General features: G+C 36.6%; 1 protein-coding gene across 8 annotated transcripts in view; it reads right to left on the reverse strand.

Annotated features, from left to right (window-relative positions):
* USP37 (ubiquitin specific peptidase 37) overlaps positions 1-17,294 on the reverse strand; it is an 85,694-nt gene that overhangs the window by 15,638 nt on the left and 52,762 nt on the right. For 6 of the 8 annotated variants that reach the window (XM_069578345.1, XM_069578344.1, XM_069578343.1 and 3 more), the window contains 5 exons: positions 16,440-16,519; positions 13,002-13,166; positions 11,475-11,540; positions 8,599-8,740; positions 6,348-6,603 (listed from right to left, as the gene is read on the reverse strand). In XM_069578345.1, the coding sequence (XP_069434446.1) occupies positions 6,348-6,603; positions 8,599-8,740; positions 11,475-11,540; positions 13,002-13,166; positions 16,440-16,519 (709 nt within the window). The remainder of the gene's footprint in view (positions 1-6,347; positions 6,604-8,598; positions 8,741-11,474; positions 11,541-13,001; positions 13,167-16,439; positions 16,520-17,294) is intronic. The other 2 variants (XM_069578350.1, XM_069578349.1) reach the window with 1 other exon arrangement.

Here is a 17,294-nt window from a genome sequence, read left to right on the forward strand (position 1 = left end):
AGGGGCAACAGCTACAGGGAAACACAAGGTCAAAATAAGATTCTTTAAAATGGGTAATATTAAGAAATAGCAGAGTGATTTAGAAAAATGCATAAGAAAAACAGTATAATAGTATAATTTCAAGACAGTCTTTAGAAGGCACAAGTAGATAAGATCCTGGATATGAATGAATGAAGGGACCGCCTTAAATAAGAATAAGGACATTTCCTCCATAACAAAGATGAAGGCACAGCTTTCATCTGACTGCATCTATTTTCGTTGAAAGATCTACAGCTAAGTTGTGAGCCCAGATCATATGTGGAAGGAGAACTATAGATTTAAGACATTATGGAGACCAAGAAAAGAAATTTACTAAGGAACTATAACAGAAGAGACAAGTAGAATTTAGTGCCCATGTTACAATGTGGCTGTGAATTTGAGGAAAGTATAGTCATCACAGTTGTGTGATTTTTCTCCAGCAATCTAGCTGCTTGGGTGAAGGTATGGAGTAAAAAGACGGTTGAGCTGGGAAATGGGATTTCATTAGGCAACAGAGGAACAAACAGAGGCAAGAGAGAAGAGAATCAGACTATGGCATATAGGCTGGGGAGGGAAGTGATAACAAAAGGGAGGTGATGAAGAGCCAAAAAGTAGAAGACAACAGACTGGAAGTCTTAATGAGATCAAGTAATTGCTGAAATAAGTTTTTGTTGTTCAGTCATTCAGTTGTGTCCTTTGTGATACGACTTGGACCTCTTTGTGACCTCATGGATTGTAGCATGCAAGGCTTCCTTGTCCTTCACCATCTCCCTGAGTCTGCTCAAACTCATGTCACTGGTCAGTGATGCCATCCAACCATCTCATCTTCTGTTGTCCCCTTCTCCTGTATTCAATCTTTTCCAGCATCAGGGTCTTTTCAAATAAGCCAGCTCTTCGCATCAGGTGGCCAAAGTATTGGAGTTGCAGCTTCAACATCAGTCCTTTCAGTAAATACTCAGGACTGATTTCCTTTAGGATGGACTGGCTGGATCTCCTTGCAGTCCAAGGGACTCTCAAGAGTCTTCTCCAACATGATAGTTCAAAAGCATCAATTCTTTGGCGTTCAGCCTTCCTTATGGTCCAACTCTCACATCCATACATGACTAGTAGAAAAACCATACCTTTGACTACACAGACCTTTTGGCAAAGTAGTATCTCTGCTTTTCAACATGCTATCTAGGTTTGTCATAGCTTTTCTTCCAAGGAGCAAGCATTTTTTAAACTTCATGGCTGCAGTCACCATCTGCAGCCAGTGATTTTGGAGCCCAAGAAAATAAAGTCTGTCACTGTTTCCACTGTTTCCCCATCTATTTGCTATGAAGAGATGGGACCAGATGCCATGATCTTAGTTATCTGAATGTTGAGTTTTAAGCCAACTTTTTCACTCTCCTCTTTCACTTTCAAGGGTCTTCAGCTCCTCTTTGCCTTCTGCCATAAGGGTGTTATCACCTGCATATCTGAGGTTATTGATATTTCTCCCGGCAATCTTGATTCTAGCTTGTGCTTCACCCAGTCTGGCATTTCGCATGATGTACTCTGCATAGAAGTTAAATAAGCAAGGTGACAATATACAATACAGCCTTGATGTACTCTCCTCAATTTGGAACCAGTCCATTGTTCCATGTCTGGTTCTAACTGCTGCTTCTTGACCTGCATACAGGCTCCACAGGAGGCAGGTAAGGTAGTCTGGTATTCTCATCTCTTTAAGAATTTTCCACAGTTTGTTGTCATCCACAGTCAAAGGCTTTTAAGAATTTTCCACAGTTTGTTGTCATCCACAGTCAAAGGCTTTAGCGTAGTCAATGAAGCAGATGTTTTTCTGGAATTCTCTTGCTTTTTCTATGATTCAACAGTTGTTGGCAATTTGATCTCTGGTTCCTCGGCCGTCTCTAAATCCAGTTTGAACATCTGGAAGTTCTCAGTTCCCGTACTGTTGAAGCCTAGCTTGGAGAATTTTGAGCATTACTTTGCTAACATGTGAAATGACTGCAACTGTGTGGTAATTTGAACATTTTTTGGTAGGAAATAAAGAGAATAAAAGAATGACATTACTTGAGCTAGGAGGAGAAAAGGGTTAGAGAAAGATATTTGAAATTAGTATTTCAAAGGTGATAGTTACTAATGATGACAAAATCTAGGGAGGTACTTCTCAAACTTTAGCATCAGAATCAATTGGAATCAAAAGAGAGAATGCTGAGCCCCACCATCCAGAGTTTCTCATTCATTAGGTGTGGAGTGGGGGTCAAGAATGGCATTTCCAGCAAGTTCCTACATGGTACTGATGGCCTGGAGACATACTGTGAGAACTACTGGTTTGAGTTTCATCAGTTGCCAAGATGGGGAAAAAGAAAAGTTCTTTGGAACTGAGAAACCAGGTGGTTGATAGGGACGTTTAGGAGGATGCTGAGAGCCCTAAAAATGCTGATGGGAGTGGAATGACTGGAAGGTAAAAGATAGCTATAGAAAGAGATAATATGGCAGTCAGAACTTACATGCTTCAAACGAGCAGGGATTTTTTTTAGGATGAAAGGAGACAAGCAGTTGGAATTGGCAATGGGCAACAAAGAGAAAAACGATCCCATCTCCATGCTCTGAAGTTTCAGGGTATGGAGTGGGGGCGGGGGTGTGGGGAGGAATCTAAAACAGCTGTTAAAGAATAGTAGGACAATTCATAATGGGAGTTTTTCAAAGAAAAATTGGCCTTGACTAGAGACTAAAGGGACCTAACAACCAAATGCAGTGGGTAAGCTTTGGGTTTGAGTTTTTTTTTTAAGTGTAAAAAATGCGTTACAGATAAATGGGAAAATGTATATGTGGGATCTCTATATATGGAATCACTCTTAACATTCTTAGGTATGCTAACTATTACATAAGAAAATTTCCATGTACAGTCAGGTTGAAGTGTTTCAGGGTAAAGTATTATGATACTTGCAATTTTAAATAGTTCTATTAAAAAAGAAGAGTGTGTGCATGCTCAGTCTGCAAAGATGGCATCCAATGAACCATGCATATAGGTGTTCTAACTCTGTGTAGTCCAACTCACAGTGAACACTTGCAGATCCTGTGAGTGCTTTAAGAAAATGTGACAGAACTGATTCTGTCCTAATTTTGAGCCTATACATTAAGGGCTTCCCTGGTGGCTTAGAGGGTAAAGCATCTGCCTGCAATGCAGGAGACTTGGGTTCAATCCTTGGGTCAGGAAGATCCCCTGGAGAAGGAAATGGCAACCCACTCCAGTACTCTTGCCTAGAAAATCCCATGGAGGGAGAAGCCTGGTAGACTACAGTCCATGGGGTTGCAAAGAGTCGGACATGACTGAGAGACTTCACTTCACTTCATACAGTAAGAAGACCTGGCAGATGCCCCTTTTGTGTTCTGGGGAGCCCTGAGCTATCCTTTAAGACATTTGGCTACCATACTGAAGAGATCACATGGAAAGGGAGAGTCCCTGAGATTACATGAAGAGATAGAAAAGATGAAGAGAAGAGGAGGAGAGAGATGGCCAGGGAAAGGGGACCAGAAGAACAGAGAGGCTATTTAGGCATCCCAGCTGACCCTTCTCACCAATACCACCAAGGTGCCAAGGTGAGCCATCTTGAATGTTACTGCCCAGTCAACAATACAGGGAGCAGAAGAACTACCATCTAAGACCAGTCAATCGTAGAATTACGACATATTAAAATAGCTGTTTTAAAGCACTAATTGTGGGGTAACTGTTGCACAACTACACATATACATGGGGGCGGTGTGGAAGGGAGAGGAAAAAGAAAGTGACAAAATGTTAATGAATCTAGGTGAAGGGTATAAAAGTGTGTATTTTATTTTTCAATTTCTCTCCGGACTGAAATTTTCAAAATAAAAACCTTATGGAACCTGTGGCTGATTCATGTCAATGTATGGCAAAACCAATACAGTATTGTAAAGCAAAATAAAGTAAAAATAAAAACAACAACAAAAACAATAACAACAACAAAACTTTATGGAGGGTTTGATCATATTTGATCATTCCTTAGAATTATTATTAATTTTTATCATATGATAATGATATGGAAGATATGTTATTTTGAAAAGAGTTCTTATCTTTTAGTGATACTGAAATCCTTACTGATGAAATGATCTAGTATCTAGGATTCACTTCCAAAGGCAGTGATTGTTAGTTTAGTAAGAGAAGGGGACTTCATAAGGATATTTACCATAAAACATTAAAAAAAGGAAACATCTATATACAAAAATCATAAGCTTTTTGTTTCCAGTTAAATTAAAGGCATACTAATTATTTTGCTTGTATATAAAATTCAAAACTGACAAGGCCCTAACAACCCCAAGAATAAAAAAATAGTTCTATAATACACTAGTATTGTCTTCACTTCCAAAATCCTAGGCTTGACATACTGACACACATTAGCTAGCTATATAGATATAGATACTAAATCCTTAGTATTTAGTACCAGCAGAAAAAAGTCAGACATAACCAGGAGAGGCAGTAAAAATTTTTTACTTAAAAATCTTAAGACACCCGTAGCGCAAGGCAAGGAGATTCAATTCTGTTGTTTGCAGTGACAACTTGAGAAACAACAAAATGTAATAATTACCACAAAAATATTTGTATCTGTATAGCACTTAACATAATACATATGTATTATTTAACATTTTATTCCAACCACGTGAAGTACGTCTCATAGCTATCAAGGGGTTAAATCACTTATTTAAAAATTTATAACTAGTAGGTGGTAGAGCTAAGACTAGACACCCAAGACCTGCTCTCTTAGTTCAGTGGTCTTTCTACCGTTTTAAAGGGATGAACCCAAAGAAGAATGGAGAACTTGATTTATACATTAAAACTTGGTATAAGTTCAGATATGAAAAAATGAAGAAAAGAATTACACAAATTTCTGAGAGAAGTGGTAAGAAAAAAGTGACCAAAAATTGACACAATTTTTAAATGCAGGAATACCAACTTTTCTTTTGATATACACCTATATCCGCTGGATCATCGAAAAAGCAAGAGAGTTACAGAAAAACATCTATTTCTGCCTTATTGACTATGCCAAAGCCTTTGACTGTGTGGATCACAATAAACTGTGGAAAATTCTGAAAGAGATGGGAAACCTCTTGAGAAACCTGTATGCAGGTCAGGAAGCAACAGTTAGAACTGGACATGGAACAACAGACTGGTTCCAAATAGGAAAAGGAGCACATCAAAACTGTATATTGTCACCCTGCTTATTTAACTTATATGCAGAGTACATCATGAGAAACGCTGGACTGGAAGAAACACAAGCTGGAATCTAGATTGCCGGGAGAATATCAGTAACCTCAGATAAGCAGAAGACATCACCCTTATGGCAAAAAGCAAAGAAGAACTAAAGAGCCTCCTGATGAAAGTGAAAGAGGACAGTGAAAAAGTTGGCTTAAAGCTCAACATTCAGAAAACGAAGATCATGGCATCCGGTCCCATCACTTCATGGCAAATAGATGGGGAAACAGTGGCAATAGTGGCTGACTTCATTTTCTTGGGCTCCAAAATCACTGGCTGCAGATGGTGACTGCAGCCACGAAATTAAGAGACAGTTACTCCTTGGAAGCAAAGTTATGACCAACCTAGATAGCATATTAAAAAGCAGAGACATTACTTTGCCGACTAAGGTCTGCCTAGTCAAGGCTATGGTTTTTCCAGTGGTCATGTATGGATGTGAGAGTTGGACTATAAAGAAAGCTGAGCACCGAAGAATTGATGCTTTTGAACTGTGGTGTTGGAGAAGACTCTTGAGAGTCCCTTGGACTGCAAGGAGATCCAACTAGTCCATCGTAAAGGAGATGAGTCCTGGGTGTTCATTGGTAGGACTGATTTTGAAGCTGCAACTCCAATGCTTTGGCCACCTGATACAAAGAGCTGACTCATTTGAAAAGACCCTGATGCTGGGAAAGACTGAAGGCAGAAGGAGAAGGGGATGACAGAGGATGAGATGGCTGGATGGTATCACTGACTCAATGGACACGGGTTTGGGTGGACTCCGGGAGTTGGTGATGGACAGGGAGGCCTGGCATGCTTCGGTTAATGGGGTCGCAAAGAGTCGGACACGACTGAGTAACTAAACTGATCTGAACTGACACCTAAAGGGACAAGGAATACTGTACCACTAGCCTCTGACACTAACTCACAATATTCACTTCTTATTTCTGTTAGAAAAAGAAGAGAAAGAGCACAAAAATATTATAGCTCTATTATACAGATCTATCTCATCTCCCATTATGTAGAAGTCATCTGTTATTATAAAACTTTTAAGACAGTTGTGTCTTATTTAACAGATGTTTATCTTTAAACCTACCGGGCTCTGTGATTGTCTTCGGCTTCTCAGTTTCTACAGAGTCTGGATTTTCAGGCATTTCTTGAATATCATCTTCTGCAAATCCAGTATCAGGGCTGCTGGTTGGTTTATCATCATCTTCATGACTGAGAGATGGTGAGGCTTCTCTTTTACTTATCTCTAAAACAGCTGCTAGAAGTTCCTCTTCACTCATTCCGTCAAATCCCGAGTTTTCCAATTCAGATTTATCAGGTTCTATTCTGCATGATTTTGAATCCTAAAGAATAGAACTGCTTTTAGAAGAAAACAGAATGCCTATAAATACAGCAATCTTAGAGTTTAAAGTGATATGTTTTATTTCTAAAAAGTTTCCTTTCCTTTTTCTTTTTCTGGCTGTGCCATGTGGCGTGTGGGATCTTAGTTCCTTGTCTTCTGCAGTGGAAGAGTGGAAACCTAACCACTCATTTGCCAGGGAATTGCCAAAGTTTCCTTTGACGTTTTGGGTTAACAACTAATAACGAATAAATAGAGTCACTGGAAAGCCTAATTTTCTTTTAATTCTTTATGTATTGACTACATATAAAGATACATGTTTCCTTGCTTGATTATAATAAATGTTAAGTACACTCTTTGTATACATTTGGAAAATACATAAAAATAATAAAATAAACTCATTCAAAATCCACCACTCAGAGATATGTAAGTGTTTTTGGTATATTTTTTCCAGATATACATGGATCACACTGTAAATATTATGTCGCTATACCTAACATTCTTTTTAAAATGTGGGTAGCTCTCATTCCTTTTTTTTGAATAGATGAAAAAAATAAAAACTATCAAGATTTTATAAATATTTATAAGTTATTTTATGAATAAATTTCTCTGATTTCTGGGAGAATTTTTCACTTTGTCATTTCTCACTCAAGGTCAGCAACCACAAACTACCTCTAACTTTAGACAGGAAACAGTCTGAACAAAAAAATAACTACTGAAATAATTGTTATTTTACTGAAATGAGGTTTAAAATCAGTTTCATGAGATGATGCAACTCCTAAAAAAGCTTATATCTTCAAAAATGTTAATTATCATTATTGTGTGTCAAGACTGAAGATGCTGTAGGTTGTGCCTTCACACCCATCAAACTTTTAGATTACCTTGCTGGCCTGTTGATGTAAAATATTTACTATGGGTCCCTCATATTAATAATTAGTATCAAAATAATGCAAGTAATTATTTGAGAACCTGGTGGCTCAGATGGTAAAGAATCTACCTGTAATGTGGGAGACCTGGGTTCAATCCTTGGGTCTAAGATCCCCTGGAGGAGGGCATGGCAACCCACTCCAGTATTCTTGCCTGGAGATTCCCCATGGACAGAGGAGCCAGGCAGGCTACAGTCCAAGGGGTCGCAAAGAGTTGCACATGACTGAGTGATTAAGCACACACAGCAACGTAAAAGTAGCTCTGAAGATTAATATTAATAGGAGGAAGCTATTTATTTACACCCACTTTCATTTCTTAAAGTATCAATCTTGGAAGCAACCTAAGTTTCTACTGATGGATGAATGGATAAAGAAGATGTGAAATGAGTGTGTGTATAAGTGCTCGCGCACACACACGATGGTACATTATTCAACCATGAAAAAACTATGAAATTTTGCCATTTGTTACATCACTGAAGGACCCTGAGGGAGAGAAAGATAAATACTGTATGATTTCACTTACATGTATAATCTAAAAAAAACAAACAAAAAAACTAAGCTCACAGATAGAACAGACGGTGGCTGCCAGAGGTGAGGACTAGAGAGTCAATGAAATCAGTGACGGGGCAAAAAAGTACAAATTTCCAGTTATAAAATAAGTCATGGGGATGTAATTTACAGTTAATAATACTGCATTGCATATTTGAAAGTTGCTAAGTACACCTGAAAAGTCCTCACTCACTAGAAAAAAAATTTTTTTGGTAACTAGGTATAGTCATAATGTTAAATAGATTTCTTGTGGTGATCATTTTGCAATAAATATACACAAATATATCATGTTATACAGTTGAAATTAACCTCATGTTTTATGTCAATTATACCTCAATTTAAAAAAAGCCTCAATTCACGTTTAAACACACAAGTTGTGTAACTACAAACAGCATACTCTTAAAATTGTTTGAACAAGTGCGTTAAGCTTACGATCTATTGTATGTATTTATTAAGTTTGCCGATGTTGCTTATGAAAGGCATTTGTTTCTATAGTCAAGATATTTTGATAAGAAACCACTTACCTTTTCCAGCTCCTCCTGCTGCTGTTCACTGCCTGACATTTCACAAAGCCTCTGGCTAAGGGCTACAGAGCGTTTAAGCTCATCTTCACTGTCTGAATCAAGGCATAAAGCCAAAGAGGTCTTGGATTTGAAGGAGAAATTCCTATTATTTAAGAGAAACAAACAAACAGACAAGTCTATGTAAGTGATAAGTAAATATCTGTCCTTGTTATTTCTTTGAAGTATAAATATCAAAATAAAACAAGGTTTTTCCATTATGGAGAATGATTTAACAGAGGAAAAAAAAAATCAAAAGAGGTATATTTAAGCATTACCTTTGCCCTACTCCAAAAGAACCATGCTTTGAAAATCAGACAACTCTTATGCTATTTTATATTATCAGTAAACCAATCACTTTGTGCCGTTTTTCTTTTAATGATCAACTCCAAAGAAGTTTGCTACTGTCTTTATAAAGCAAGTACTCTACTGAATGCATGCAGACATAGCAATGAATATATGTTTTTGACAACAGAGTGTATGAGGACTAATTTTTGCTCTTTAAATTAACAGTAACATTCCACTTATCCATTTATATGCACGTCCAACTTCTGGCAACCTCTACCTTCTAGAACACAGAGACTCAAAAGGTTAAAAAAAAAAAAAAAAGGCTTCTGAGGAAGGCAGTAGTTTCTAAGCTCATCAACTTTACTGTTTAGACAGGGACCCTTCTTCCCCAGGAAAAGGTGAATAAAATAATGTAGCAAGTTCATCAAGAAATGAGAGCTAAGAAATGAGAGAGAATAACCACCAAAAGGACAATAAAGAACTATAAAGTAATTGAATGTAAAGGCAAACTGTCTCATAAGAATTAAGAGCCTCTGAGGGCATTACCATATTAAAACACAGTATAATAATGGATACTTACAATGCTGGTTCTAAGTCATTACAATATATTTAAATTATCTTCAGTGTGTTTCATTTAATAATATAAGGAATTCTACAAGGTTACAGAGATATAACCATCTAAAATGGTTAAAACATTTTAAAGATTAAAATTAAAAAGGCAATGTTTTAAAAGGCAAGCTTCAATCATATAAAAATTCATTTATTTGGAATATGAAATATTATTTTTCAATGATACTAGATAAGTAAGGTGTTACTGTGTTGTCTTCTAAGTGAGCCAAAAATAAAGGAAAAAGTGGTAAAGGTAAAAAAGCACAAACTTTCTTTGATGAAGGTTAACATAAATTCATATGCTATACTAAAAAAAAATGTCAAATGGAAGTTAGAAAATGTAATAATCCAAATGTGAAAACTATAAATAAACATATAGAATGATGGCATCAAGAAATAAGAGGCCACAGTGGAAACCAGGAGGATGTGTAGCAATGTAGATCAAAGAAAAGAGGCAAGTGGTCAGCGATAAGCCCAACCATGGTCTTTGGCTGAGAGCAGTCAGGGTATCACTGCACTTCAGCCTGAACACTTGAATAGCCTCCCAATATGTATTTTAAAAGAGTTTTTAATATAACTTCGAAAAAGCCAATTAGCCATCTTAATTCTTCATTTCTGATTCCATGCTCACCAAGTAAAACTGAACATACCATTTATTTATTTATCTATGTAAATACTTTGCTGAAGGAGGGTGACACCTGGCTACTAACATACCAGGGTCAAATGTGACAAAGACTATCACAGAAGAACCAATGGTATTTTGGTTCATAATTCAGCCTCTTTTAAGTTTGATCGGCATGACAGGTCTTCTAGGGCCTAGTCATCTTTATTGACCATCTCTCAAATTCTCATACCAGTAAGACCCTGGAGAACAGATTGACCATGCCAAGTATAATGATGCCCAACGAAACCATCTCTTTATTGAAACTATAGTGATTTGGTACATAAAGAGTGCATTCCATTAATAGTTACTATATTCACAGAAGGCAGCTTGCCTGTAGTAAGGAAAAATATTCATCCTGTAAAGGCATCACTTGCTCACTTTCTAAGCAGCCAAGTGGTATTGCTCATTTGTATCTTGAGAACGGGCAAGAGTATTCATATCGGTACCATTTCAGATTTCTAGTCAGTTAGTCATCTGGTTCTAATTGCACTGAAAAATAATTAACAGGAGGAAAAGAAAACAGCAGTTCCCAAATGTCATTTTATGGTTATATAAGCACCCCAAAAGCCCTTAAACAACAAAAGTGTCTCTTTTCTAAAAGTACTTTGGGACATCAAATCTTTAGAAAAATTAGCTTTAAAGTCAAATGACAACCAAGTCATTTAGAAATGTCTAATCAGGAACTGTAATTCTAGTCAAATCATTGAGGAGGTATATTAAAAAAAATAGATTTGTCTCCTTCTTGGACAAACTTCTGGTCTGAAGCAAAAATATATAAAATATTTGTAGAATAGCTACATTCTAGCATGTATTTGTCTTCCTGTCCCTTTCCAGAATGGCTCCAGTTCAGTGTCTAAGATAAGAAGTCCCACACTAGTTAGCAACAGGTGAAAAGATATTTTGAGATCTCCATGCGTGTATTTGAAGAATGGTGCTTTTTATACCAGTAAGGGTTACTTTAACCCCTCAATCCTAAAAATTCCTTGTCATCTGTCAATTTCTAGAGTTGTAGGATGGAAATATTACATACAAAAGATGATCTAAGAAGTTTTAAAGCAAAATTTTGAGAGGATCATCAGAACTTGCTTCAGTGTTAAAACTTGATATACCCTAATTACAGTTCAAAGCAGATTTAGGAAAATTCCAAAATATAGTAATGCAGATCAGTTATCATGCAAAAAGAGAAACAATATGAAAAGGGGAGGGGATAATCCTGGAAATTAGGGTAAGCCAAATCCTTAAAAATACAAATTTTGGGTACACAAGAAATATAACTCACTTTGAAGGTGTAGAAGGGCTGGTGATGCAGGAATTCACCATTTGAGAGGCTTTCAATGGTCTAGAACTATCAGAAAATTAGAAAATATATAATGTATATAATTATATTACTAAAAAAATATACACTTAACTTATAAAATGAATTATCCTGTATTACAGTCCCTTATATATCTTCTTGAAAAGCAAACAACTATACTTTTCAACTAATAATAGAGGCCAAAAGAGAAAACAAAATACTTTCTCTAGGCTTTGCCTTATCTAATGATCTAAATAAATAATATTGGAAATGAAGTCAAATACTGATACAACAGGAAAAGAACAACTTGGGAAATTCTCTTTGTCTCAGTTCTTTTAAGCAATAAAATAGTAACAGCTCTCATTTATTGAGGACTTACTAGATGTTAGGCACTATAAGAATTCATACATATTACCTCATTTAAAGTTCACAACTACTGTTATTTTCCCTTCAGACAGGTCAAGGAATTTGTCCAAAGTCTCAAAGGTATTAAATTGTACAGTCAGAGAGCCCAGTTTCAGGCCTGTGATCGTAAAGAGCCTTGTCTACTGGTATGAAATGGTAATATTTCCAGAAAGAGTACTAGCTCTACCAGTAGAGGGCAGTTTGCATCAAGCAAAGATATCCATTCTAAAGAAAGGCCATAAGAGAATATCCAGAAACACTGACTCTCTGGGAATACGTTATTGACTCAGGGAGGCGTTCAGTGTAAACCTATATGATGTAGAATATATTTCAAATATTAATCCAAAAGGGAAATAATTTTTACAAAACTTCATCAATTCATTTTAGCAAATGTTTATCACTTAGTGTGTAAGTATAAAATGGAACTACAACATATGGCTCAAAGTAATGCAAGTATGCAGAGGCAAAAGCAACATCTGAAGAAATCTTAAGGTTTTCCCAGGATTCATGATGATAAAATAAAAAGTTACTTCTTTTCTCATGGAAAAATTTTGAGGCACCACTGAAGTTCTTTGCTCAAACTGGTAATAATACTTTTATGAAGACACAATCTATTTTAAAGGTCCCAGCATAATATTTAATATACTGTTTCTCAAGTTTGCATACTTCAAAGAGTCAGCAAAGACATTCATTAAAAATACTGATTCCCCAGTCCTATATCAGATTTGCTGAAACAGAACTTCTAGGCAACAAACACAGGAATTGGTAATTTTAGTGTTCAGGGGGCTCTTAAGACCATGCAAATTTGGTTTGTATTCCTCAAATGTATAAAACTGTCTTCCAGTGATCTAAAGAGTAAGGAGTACTCCCTAAAAAGTAATTTATTATGAAAGGAAATTAATGCACATTGAAAATTGTTATTAAAGCATTTTTTCAATTACTTAAATCACAAAGTAATTTAGCACAGAATCCTCAAATAAAGCAAAATTAAAATCTCCTTCTTGGTATGATTTTACCTGGAGTCGTGTTATCTAATTCAGTTATTCTTCTGATCAGATAGTAAAAGTCTTTCTACTTCAAAAGGGAAAGAAATTCTCAAGGACTTACACTGCCATCTGTGCACTCCAACCAAGGTTAAAGGGTGGTTTCGTATTTTCAGTGCAATGAGATGAGAGGGTCAGGTATCTTGGAATGATGACTTGCTGCCCAATCTTGTTGTTAAGTGAGAGAGCAACATTGAAGCTGTATCGTTTCAAATGAAGTATGAGGATTCTGAAAAACAGAAGATGATGACACTACTAGCTCGAATATAACAGAGGTAACTCTTTTACAGCTAAGAAGAGATCACTTAACTATGTTAGACAAGCTTTTGATTTGAAGACTACAATAGGCCAAACTAAAGATCTGTCAAGGAACATTTACTGAATACGTGCCATGTGCTAGGCATTGTGCTAGATACTAAGAACACAAATAAAAATAAAAACACAGGCACTGGGTAGTTTATTAATTGAGAGGTTTGGGTAAAATAATGTTACTAGAAAAAAAACAAAACATCAGTTCAGTTCAGTCCCTCAGTCGTGTCTGACTCTTTGCGACCCCATGGACTGCAGCACGCCAGGCTTCCCTGTACATCACCAACTCCTGGAGTTTACTCAAACTCATGTCCATTGAGTCAGTGATGCCATCCAGCTATCTCATCCTCTGTTGTCCCCTTCTCCTCCTGCCTTCAATCTTTCCCAGCATCAGGGTCTTTTCAAATGAGTCAGTTCTACGCATCAGGTGGCCAAAGTATTGGAGTTTCAGCTTCAGCGCCAGTCCTTCCAATGAATATTCAGGACTGATTTCCTTTAGGATGTACTGGTTGGATCTGCTTGGAGTTCAAGGGACTCTCAAGAGTCTTCTCCAACATCTCAGTTCAAAAGCATCAATTCTTTAGTGCTTTATAGTCCAACTCTCACATCCATACATGACCACTGGAAAAACCATAGCTTTGACTAGACAGACCTTTGTTGGCAAAGTAATGTCTCTGCTTTTTAATATGCTGTCTAGGTTGGTCATAACTTCTCTTCCAAGGAGCAAGCATCTTTTAAACCAAAACATATCAGACAAGAAAACTGAATTTTAAAATACTGTATTGATACTGGGTCAAATCCTTAAATTATTTATTTCAGTGTTATATAGTTTGTAAAAAAATGGGTGTCATATAACCATAAGGGTCTACCCTATAGCTCAAATGGTTAAGAATCTGCCTGCAACACAGGAGACCTGGGTTTGATCCCTGGGTCAAGAAGATCCCCTGGAGAAGGGAATGGCAGTCCACTTCAGTATTCTTGCCTGGAGAATCCCATGGACATAGGAGCCTGGCAGGCTACAGTCCGTGGGATCACAAAGAGTCAGACACAATTGAGTGACTAACATTACTACTATATAACCATAGATGGTAATTTAAGTGTTAAACAGCCCTTATATTTGACAGTGAAAATTTTTTTAAGATGCCTTTTGATGAGAACTATTCTTATCTCTTCTCTAGAGAAAAGAGAGAAACAAAAAGTTTTCTCCACATTCAAAAAAAGTTCTATAAGATGTACATGCCCAGTCTGGTTTGTGGATCTGAAAAGGCTTTTAGCTCCGTGGTGTTTTTAAAATTACTACTGTAGTAACAATTTTACCTCTAATAAAGAATATAATCACTGTTTAACAGACTAAACATATTTCACAGCCCACAAGAATACTTTCAAAATTGAATTTCAGAACACCTATGGGAATAATGTTTATGGAAAACTGTTTCCTTTCTTACTGTATATACCTTCACCAAAGAAACAACAAAGTCAAAAATCTGTAAACTGAAGTTACTGACTGTATTTCTGTTAAAAAGTATGCAAGAATTCATAGCCTTCAAACTCACAACTTGACAGAGTATAAGAATCCAACTGATGTGAAGAGACTAAGATGAATGTCAAATGTGAAATATTTGACTGAACTTTCAAATGATCCCACCAAAATAAAGGGTAATATGAAACAGTCAAATCATCACTCATCTGTAAAGCTGAGGTGGACTACAAATGAACAGATTTGATAACGATATCAGGGCCTTCAAGAATAAAACAGACTGATTTAATACTGAAATGAACAAAAATAGAGCAAGTCCAGTAATTAGGATTTATGACACAAAGGCTTGACTGATTTGCTTAGTGACAGCTGGTAACACTCAATCCTTTTTAAGATTTATTCCCCTGACTCTCTTGCCTTCCCTGATGGCTTGGGCTTCCCTGGTGACTCAGACAGTAAAGAGTTGCCTGCAATGCGGGAGACGCAGGTTCAATCCCTGGGTTGGGAAGATTCCCTGAAGAAGGGAATGGCTACCCCCTCCAGCATTCTTGCCTGGAGAATTTCATGGACAGAGGAGCCTGGCAGGCTACAGTCTACAGGGTCACAGAGATTCAGACATGACTGAGTTACTAACGTTCTCTTGCCTTAAAACACTCACAAATAGGAAAGAATAAGTCTCTTAAGGAAAAAAAGACAGACTATGGTCAACATAATACTGCTATGATTTAAAAAGCCATTTCTTTAAAAGAAATTCATTTTATAGAAAGGCACAGTTACAGAATGTAAAAGAACTAGTCCCTAGGGGCTGGTTCCAGAAACTCCACATTCATTCATAGAAAAGTGAAGCTTCTAAAAGAAAGTAAGGCACTCTGAAGGCAAAGTGCCACATAAATAATGTTAATAATAATCTTGTTTGTGGTTGAGATCTGTTCTTGGAAAGAACTGAAAGCTGTTCTACAATCATATATTTTTAAACTAGTTTGGCTTTATGTTTGTTTATACAGATTAATACAATATAAATTAATTTCCTTCCTAATTCAGAATTCTTGAATTTCAAAAAGCTTCAAAATCTCTTGAAGCTTTTCCTGTGGATCTTTACTCCTATTTCTTGAGGATTTTTTGTTTCAGTTTTCTCTAGGTAATGATATCTGCCCCAAACTTTGGTCCTTTTAGAGCAGTTGTTCTTAGTGGGCTGTCACCAGAAGATTGAGTTCCATTATAAGAAAGGGGTAGAGTTACACCTAACAGACCAGGAACTCCGCCAAACTTACCAACTTACCCTCTGAAAAAAAAGAAAGCACAAATTGCAAAAAAAATTACTTTTATTTTCACACGCACATGTGTATGTGTCTGTAGCATATTTTTATAAGGTCTGGGGTTAAGAGAGGGAAATTATAGCATGACAGATTTTAACTGAGTGTTACACATTATTGAATTAAAATTTTACTTTACTATCTCATTTCTGTCATTATTCCAAAATCTCATCAGCCTCATCCTCTTGTTGCCAACTTCTTGGGGCTCTCAGGTTCCCTCTTTTTCAACATTTCAAATTCTCTTCCTTTCTTATACAAGGGAATTCTAGCTTTCCATTCTCTATCCTCTTCATGTCTTAGCTTTGCTAACCTTCTTTACCAATCCATCTGATAAGCCTCACTTATGCACTAATATTTTTCAGTACTTTAAAGAAGAAAAAAATGAAGAGACAATCAATCTTACCTGGGTAGCCTGTTAAATTTGTGCCTGACAAGAGCACATTTTCCACCACATTTCTCACAGGAATACTCAAGTTCTTCTGCCTGTTAAAAAGACAAGGGGGAAAAATTCCAGTTTAAATTTTGTGTCCAGAATCACAAGCCTTACTAAATTAAGACCTAATCCTCAAAATATAATGTAACATATGCCCTGTTTCACAACTTATAATTTCCTTTTTTTAACCATGGAAACAGCTCAATTTATGATAGTAACCACAGTAGCAGATTTCCAATGGATACCTTTTCCCCATGGATACACAAGAACCACTGCTAAGAGAATATCCAGATTTTAACATTTGGCCATAGCAGAGATAAGATCACCTTCAAGGTTAGGCGGAGTTCCTGGTCTGTTAGGTGTAACTCTACCCCTTTCTTATAATGGAACTCAATTTTCTGGTGACAGCCCACTAAGAACAACTGCTCTAAAAGGACCAGTTTGGGGCAGATATCACTACCTAGAGAAAACTGAAACATGATATCCTTAAAAAATGGGGGTAAAGATACACAGAAAAAGCTTCAAATTCTATGATAACAACAGGAATAGTAAGGAATGATTAAAAAAAAGAAAAGCAGAGTATTTATCTCTGAGTGGAGCTGAATTTTCATCATTTCAAGAACAGAAGTTTTTTTGTTTTTGAATCTCAGTGATAACCTTGCCTATTTAGCACAACAAAACAAGAACCACTATTATATAGACTAAAGGTGATCCTGGCACATTTCCATCAATTATAAGGACTACTACACAACAGTTCAATTATGTCCCAGAAAATTTCAGAATATCTATGCCAGTGAATCACATATGCAAATATTTATCTATAGC

This window comes from Ovis canadensis, chromosome 2, assembly GCF_042477335.2.
Source record: "Ovis canadensis isolate MfBH-ARS-UI-01 breed Bighorn chromosome 2, ARS-UI_OviCan_v2, whole genome shotgun sequence".
NCBI lineage: Eukaryota > Metazoa > Chordata > Mammalia > Artiodactyla > Bovidae > Ovis > Ovis canadensis.